This window comes from Centruroides sculpturatus, unplaced genomic scaffold (genome assembly GCF_000671375.1).
Source record: "Centruroides sculpturatus isolate CEXI.00-Female unplaced genomic scaffold, Cexi_2.0 scaffold3082, whole genome shotgun sequence".
Classification (NCBI taxonomy): Eukaryota; Metazoa; Arthropoda; class Arachnida; order Scorpiones; family Buthidae; genus Centruroides; species Centruroides sculpturatus.
Window position 1 is genome coordinate 4,969 of NW_019387179.1, and position 8,838 is coordinate 13,806.

Here is an 8,838-nt window from a genome sequence, read left to right on the forward strand (position 1 = left end):
TGTTGCAACTTATGTATGCCATCTTTAACCTTGCAACCGGAAGTATAAACAGCATAAAATTACAGAAAATTAAATTACAATCTAAAAAAATAAGTACAGAGAGTTACCACCCCTGATCACCATTTTCACATAAATGCATTGTTTTATGTATATGGATGCATAGTATCTTTTTCTTTCTATTATTAAGGTTTATATTAAGCTAGAGAACCATGCTGCCGATACTTTTGTAAATTCTCGAAAATTGATTGCGAGGCCTATATAAGGATGAAGCAGACAGAAACACACTCCCCAGTGTCTATAAAATCCCTGTTATGGATTCATGGCGACATAATAAATTAATGTATATAGGTATAAGATCTATCAAAGCCAAGGTTAGCAGAACACCAAGGAAATATAAGAAAGGAGCAACCGTGCACTGTGCTGTTTTAGCGGACCCACAAGATGTCAAAGCTGAATGGGACCAAGCAAGTGTATTGCAAGTGGTTCAAGACCATAAGCACCGGCACTACGTGGAAACTTGGCAGATTTGTAAAGCAAACCATATAGGCCTCACAATCAATTTTCGAGAATTTACAAAAGTATCGGCAGCATGGTTCTCTAGCTTTAATATAAACCTTAATAATAGAAAGAAAAAGATACTATGCATCCATATACATAAAACAATGCATTTATGTGAAAATGGTGATCAGGGGTGGTAACTCTCTGTACTTATTTTTTTAGATTGTAATTTAATTTTCTGTAATTTTATGCTGTTTATACTTCCGGTTGCAAGGTTAAAGATGACGTACATAAGTTGCAACAGAATATAATTCAAAAATATTCGAAAAGCATGTTCGTTTTTTGCATTTGTACCAAGCGTTCGATTTTTACACTCTTTTTTAACCTTGTTTTTTATTTTAATTTTTCTTTTTCTTGAGAAAGGTCATTTAACATGACCAAAAACATTTGGAAGTAATAAACTTGGGCTGCATGTTCACAAGGTGTCATAGTAAGTCTTTTAGTTTCGTCTTTAGATTGTTAATGTGTTTAATTATGTTTTACCATGCAAGTTATTTGATTATATTCAACCACTAAGGAGCACTTCATGTAAAGGTTATGTTCTGTAGGTCATTTCAAAATCAGATGACTGTTAGTTACTTGTTTTCTTTTCTTTGACCTGGCAGCTATTTTTAATAAAGTTATTCTCTTTAGCTATCTCTGCTAATTAAGTCACGGAAAATGCTTAAAAAATTTTGGAAACTGAGAAAAGAAATTTAAATTTTTATGAATGAAAAAGACCAGAATATTCCTAAATTATATGATGGACAGTGGTTTTTAGATTTATGTTTCCTTCCAAATATCACAATGAAATTAAACAAACTTAATAAGCAGCTTCAAGGTGAAAAGAAATTGATCACATGCTGTTATCAAAATATAAAAGCATTTATAGCAAAACTCAAACTTTATGAAAATCAGTTAAAATCAAAAACTACAATTCATTATCTGAAATTACATAAATTCAATAGTGACAAAAACATTTTTCTAAATATGCACAAGAAACTACTAATTTACTAAGTGAATTTCAAGACGGATTTTCATATTTAAAAATTTATGAGAATATATTTAATATTTTCTTATGACCATTTGACATTGTTGTGGAACAAGCGCCAACAAATTTGAGGATAGATTTGATAGATCTCCATTCTTCTTCTAAATTGAAATATATGTTTGAGGCAATTAACAAAGTTCAGTTTTATACAAAATATGTCTGCAATGATAAATTCCCTAACCTAAAAAAAATGCAATGAGCATTACAACTGCAATGAAAATCACCTATCTTTGTGAATCATTTTTCTCAAAATTGAAGATTGTTAAATGTAAGTCATAATAGATTGACCGATAAAAATTAAAAAAACCAATTATGTTGTACATCATCAAAAATACCTGTTGATATTAAAAAATTAAGTGAAAAAATTGAAAAGCAAGTTTCACATTAGAATACATACAAAATACTGTATAATTGTACATGTTTTGTTGTAAATAAATATGTGCAGCCACATTGTATTTTTATTTTTGTTTTTGGCCCAGTAAACAATTTCGGTTGGAAAACACTGTACTAAATCATCATCACATTGGTTATACTAAATTATTTACCTGTCTATAATCTGTTCTATAGTTTTCAATTTTTTCATCATATATTTTGGATCTGACGGTAAAACCATTATTATTCTTCCATCAGAAAACTCTCCAAGAACACGTTCTTTTTTCCATCCCTGAAATAAAATAATTACAACTTTTGAAATTAAGTAATATTAAAATTTCTATTACAGCAACGCATTTTACAATGTTCCTTTTAATATTATACTTACTAGAAAATTTAATTTTGCCAAATAGGAATTGTGATATTTTTTGTGTGTTCTTTCATCATCTTGATCACCAGAAGTGTATAACATATTGCAGGAAGGACAATGTTTTGCTCCTAATTCTTTCTGCCCTGCGTCAATTATTAATTGAGATGTGTTTTTATCTTTTGAATAAAATTTTGAGGCTGTCTTTGGACTACTTTTTTGTTTTTCTTTTAAGTTGTCTGCTGAACTAAATTAAGAAATTCAAATTACTTCAATACTTCATTAAATTTAATTAATAATCAATAAAAATAAACAGATATAAACTTATGACCCAAAAATGTTTTATAAAATAATACAACAAAGCAATAATATGTTCTTATTTTTAATCCAAAGAATTCATTGATGATTTTTCTTTATCATCAATTTTAAAAATCAACTAGATTCAGACAGCAGCTGTGACTTATATCTCTATTACTACACGCCATGCTTTCATATAAAATTGCAATAACTACATGCTTCTTCTGGAATTCTACAAAATTTTCTATAATCTAAGCACTTTTTAAGATGAATGAGATGTCTAAAATTGCTTAGATTATAAAAAAATTCATAAAATTCAAGAAGCAGCTTGTAGTTATTGCAATTTTATATGACTTTTACATTATAACAGCAAGCACAAAAGAAAAAAGACATTGATACCACAGAGAACTCCACAGTATTAATGCCTTTGTAAAACTGCTGTTACCAAGCTTATCTTATAAAATTGAAATTCAAAGTTCATAGAATAGTTAAATTATGACAATAAAATTTCAGAAAAATAAAATTTTTTATTCAAAATACCTATTTTCATTGACTAATGTTTCTGGCAAAATTTTTTTCCATTTGTTTACAACTTGATTTGAATTTCTGCCCTTTCTGTAAAGAAAATAAAATATTAAATTTGCCAAGCCATCAAATTCAATATAAAATATATAAATTTTAAATTTCACAGTATAGTGGAACCTGGTTAACTTGAACAGAGATAACTCAAAGTCATTTTCTTTCCCCAGTCATTTAGCAAAAAGATTTACATGTTAAATCAAACTGATTAACTTAAATTTTTCAAACTGTTTATCTTGAAAAGAGTTTTAATATGGTATTTTTCATAAACTCTCCAGAATTATAATTTAAATAAAATAATTAATGTTCATCCATTGAATAAACTAATCAGAAACTTTCTATAGAGCATGGGAACCATGTATGACTGAAAATAAACATCATGTCATGTGATGGCAGGCAGGGGGTGGTGGCTTCTAGACAGTGTATGACCTGGATATGTTACATGTGTGACAATGCCGAAGGGCCTCCCTATACTTCGGCACCACAGGACTGAATGGTTGACATCGCGTCGGCGAAGATCGCAATGACAAATTTTGTCAGGACTGACACCACTGTGTCTTCACGGACAGACACAGAAACCGTTATGTTCTCGCACAAACGATAGCGTGTGTGAGCAAATGGATTCGGGATGGAGTGAGAGACAGCATACCGGAAGGGACTCACGCAAAGACTAGGTCAACAAAACAACGTTTATTTGTAAAGATATAAAACATTGAATTACAATATGAGAGTATCCCGATTGGGATTAAAATAGGTAAACCAGGATGAACTTAATCTAATTTCACAGTATGAAGAGAGAGAGAGAGAGAGAGAGAGAGTTTACAGTAGTTCACGCATTGCTAAATACCTGGAGAAGCGAATGTCCACATTCTTCTTCTTGTTGGGAAAGGTTATCTAAGGTTTCTGCACAAAATTATCCAATGTCCAGAGTGAGATATCCAATTCGGCACTGATACTGTTAATTATGGAGGGAAAAATCCGGGAAGATGGCACTTCTCGAAGACTGGGCAACGACTGCCTATTTCGGCCACCGATTTTGATATCTGTCTGTTCTCGTTCGACCTAAAGGTCAAAAGATTGCGGGAGTGCGTTGTTTTCATCGTCAGGAATGTGTAAGTGGAGATTTTATCAGGGAGCTGAGGACAACAATTGGTGAGCATGTATGATGTCGTTGTCAATTAAAATTGGTTCGTTAGAGTAAAATTAAAATGAGTTAAAGTTGGATTCTCACACATGTAACTGCCATTCAAGTCTGCATTTTTCACCAACTTTTATTGTTTTGTATGATTGTTAAAAGATTTTTTGACTAGCAGGTATAATAAGTAAATGGGGTTTTTGATAAATTAATAATAAGAATTTAAAAAAAATTATAGTATGATTCTATGTAAAAAACTTTAAAAACTGTAAAAAAGCTTTTGTGGAAAAATTTTAAAAATACAATAGTCATAACAAGTAGTACATTTGTGATAAAAAATAAAAAGACATATCAATTCTAGGCATGAAATATTGTAATTTAAAAAAATCCTTACAAAACACTTAGAAGTGAACAGATCAACTATTTAGGAAAATATTTCTCATTAGTTTATTTAGTGCTTTAATTTGAGTTTCTGGAGAACACAGAGGTTTACCCTAATACAATGATTCTATGTAATAAAATCCACAGAAATATATGGATAGTTTATTATGGGTTACCAATAAACAAAATCTTGATTTTTACTGAAACCTCCACAAATCAAAACTCCAAATTTTCCTCACCAACCAATTCAAGTTAACTAGATTCTACTGTATTCATAAAACACAATATAAGGTATATATCAGGTCAGTCCATAAGTTCTTGCAAATTTTTATGACCTTGAGAAAAATCTTGTTTTCTTGTTAAAAACACAAGTGTAATAAGATACTTTTTACACTAAAGTGTTAAATTGGATCTCATTTGTTTAATACTGTTAAGAATTAGTAACATTTTAGTTGTTTATTTTGATTAAAATGAAGTAACTGACAAAGATAAAAGATGTGTTTTATATCAGAAAGCAGAATCTCTTGCAACATGACAATGCCAGACCACATGCTGCAAAAATAACTAGGCCTGTACAGAAACTTGAAAGCTACAACTGGGAAATTTTACCTCATCCATCATATTTGCCAGATATTACTCCCTGTGATTATCAACTTTTTTATGGTTTGTAGAACTTTTTAAAAGGGTTTGAGGATGAGAATAATGGCAAAAATGCCATTTCTGAATAATTTGATTCAAATCCAAAGTCAATTTATGAAGACAGGATTAAAAAGCTACCATCAAGATGGCAAGACATTAAACAAAATAATGGTGAATATATTATATTATAGATTGAAATAAAATTTAAAACATTTTTTCAGTAGATAAAAATATGTACTGACTATATATGTACAGTACAAGGTACATTCCATAAGTAATGCGACCAATTTTTTCATGATGCGACAATACTAGCTAGTTTTAACCTGCTGCGCTAGGTGGCGTGGGGTGTTAGCTTCTAAACTCACCCTGTCTCATAAGTAGTGTTACCACCTGTCTGGTTTTCAGTCCGGGAATTGACTTACTGTCCAGGTGAACTATTAATTTTGTCTGGGAATGTCATAGGAATTGTGAAATTACGATGAAACAAAGTTCTTGCAAATATTTTTACTAATTTACACTATTTTAACAGCGAAAGAACTCACACTCACTGAAACTCATCTGCAATTCTGCCATGTTAGTCTGTTTACGCCGACGTATGGTATGCAATCTGTCGACCTATTTTTTTCCTTTTGTTTGGGCGAGGACGTTCGTTCTCGTGAACCCTGTTTTGAGTTAATGTAACATGGTGTAATGGATCACTTTGTGGAGCAACGTTACACTATCAAATTTTGAAGGCATTGTGGCTTGGCATGTTGTGATGAAGTTTCCACTTGAGAAGTCCCCACTGAAACCTTTATATTAATTCAGCAGACCTTTGGGGATGATTGCTTGTCCAAATCACAAGTTTTCTGATGGCACAAGTTGTTCAAGGATGGCCAAGAAGAGGTCACCTTGGAGGAACTCCACAGTGGATGTCCATCAACCTCCCAAATAGACAAAAATGTGATGTGTGTGCATGATTATTTTGAACTCTGACCGATGATTGAGCCTTCAATTGATAGCAGACACTCTAAACATGATGAAAACAACTGTTCATTGCATTGTGACCAAAGATTTAAACACGAAAAAGGTGTGTGCCAAACTGGTCCCAAAAGTGTTGACCAATGAACAAAAAGACATGACAGTGCTCCAGTGCCAAGAGCTCATGGAAATGTATGAAAATGGTTCTAATTTTTTAAACTCAGTTATCACCGGTGATGAGTCATGGATTTTTGAGTATGACCCTGAGACAAAAAGGCAGAGTTTGGAGTGGCACACTCCACCCCAAGAAGGCACGCATGAGCAAGTCCAGGATCAAAACCATGCTCATTGTCTTCTTTGACGTCAGAGGCATTATCCACCATGAATTCGTACTTGCCAGGACTACTGTGAATGCAGCTTTCTACTTTTAAGTACTCAAAAGACTGAAAAGGAGGGTTGCGCACTGCCGAAGCAACATCAAGGACACGTAGAAACTTCATCACAACAACGTGCCAAACCACAGCACCTATATTGTCAACTATTTCCTGGCCAAGACCCATACCCCATTGGTTCCTCAGCCTCCCTACAGTCCTAACCTGGCTCCTGCTGACTTTTTTTGTTTCCTTGCTTAAAAGGGGTCATGAAAGGGAAACATTGGGACATGAATGAAAACATTAAGGCTTATGTTACATCGGCTCTAAAGGATATTCTGGATAAGGCCTTCCAGGCCTGGAAACACTACCTTCACATGTGTATTGACACAGGAGGGTGCTATTTCAAAGATTTTTGACTTATTGTAAGAATTTGTTCAATAAATGATTTTTTATGAATTTGTTCAATAAATGATTTTTTATGAATTTGGTCACATTACTTATGAAACACACCTTGTATATAAAGTTTTTTGAAGTTGATTGAAATGGCAAAAAACAAGATTGTCTTTGGAACAAAGAAAGTCCACTGTAAGGATAACAATTTTCAAATAATCAAGTGTTTTGTAAAAAATATGCTGAAAATTTCAACTGACCCACTCTCAAGATTGACCATTTTTTGTAAGTTTGTCAAAATTGGACCAGCTGCTGATAATTACAAAGGAAACAGTAGTTGATCACAAACAGATTCCTTGCAAACATTGCAGTTGCACAAAAATCATTCTTATACAGCCTGAGAAATCAACTAGGCAATACTTCACAGAATATGATCTTCCTTGGACCAATGTTTGGATAATTTTAACTAAGGATTTGGAAATATGACCATATCATTTGTAGACTTTATAGATGTTATCTGGTGCACACAAAACTGCTAATGTTCATGCTGAAAATGAAAGTTTTGGAACTCAACATTTCCAGTTTAGTAGCATTCAGTGACAATGGAAGACAAGAGTCTTCCATGTAAATGGACATGTGAACAAATGATTGTGTCTTCTTGAGCACTAAGGATTCTATCATGCACAAGCACCAGAAAACAGTTCAAGGTAAATGTCTGGTGTGCAGTCACTATATCAATAGTAGTAGGGCTATTTTTTTTTCTGAGCAGTCCACGGTTTGGGTTATGACTCTGGCGTACAATGAAGAAATATGCAGATGAAATTGTGTTATTAGTTCTGTTTATCTAAACTTCCACACTAGTGTTAACTTTTTTTTCTGAAAATTTGTTTTGTAGTGCTTGCCCAGCAAAATCCAGCAATTTTTTCAAGTCACATTTCTGTTACTAATTTAAATAAACAAATTTAGTCTAAAGATAAACAATGTCATCTTAGAAAAGTTTAACTTTATAACAAATAATTTAATAACATTTGTAGAAAAGATCACTCAGAGTGATTCAAACAGTTTTCTTTAGTACATTACTGATTACAAATCTAATCTTAGAAAATAAATAATGAATTAAAATCTTGAGACATCAAAGCACTACCTCAATTCATTCAATTAATTAAATTTGCAGCAGAAATATAACCTGGAAAAAATCTGAGATTTTATGAACATTTGTTATTTTTCATGTATATTTAGATTTTAATCTAATTTAACTTAAGTAAAAAAAAAATTATTCTTATTGGAGTCAAATAGAAAGACTGACCTATCTACTTCATAAGTTTCATCTTTCACGCTTCACATCAAGAAAACCTAGAAAATGGTCAGCTTGTCAGCCAGGAGGAAACCTGGGCCAATTCATCATCATTTATCTACTCATTGCTACTGATCAGGCCAATTAACAATTAATGTTCATTCCTGACCAATGGATGGCTAGAAATTATCACTCTTTGCCTTCAGTATACTTATATAGCAAAGTATATACAGTAGAGCGTCGTTTATCCGAATCAATTGAGGACTGGGGTTGTTCGGAAAATCAATGGGGTTGTTCGGATAACCGATTATGTACGAAAAAACATATTAACCTATCGCATGTTGAAATTTTTCTCCGTTGCGTGTCGCTTAGCGTTGAATTTTCGTCAATGTTAAGCCTAACGAAGACTATTGTATCGTTAAAAATTATTATTTTATTTTGTACAAACAAAATAAATATATT

At 32.3% G+C, this 8,838-nt stretch overlaps 1 protein-coding gene across 1 annotated transcript; it reads right to left on the bottom strand.

Moving 5' to 3' along the window:
* Positions 1-2,129: 2,129 nt before the first annotated feature.
* Positions 2,130-6,878, bottom strand: LOC111616245. The gene is made up of 4 exons (XM_023357679.1): positions 6,550-6,878; positions 3,165-3,326; positions 2,349-2,574; positions 2,130-2,252 (listed from the first exon to the last, which is right to left on the bottom strand). Exons 1-4 carry the CDS (start codon positions 6,876-6,878, stop codon positions 2,130-2,132), a joined length of 840 nt encoding a protein of 279 aa, XP_023213447.1.
* Between the last annotated feature and the right edge of the window lie 1,960 nt (positions 6,879-8,838).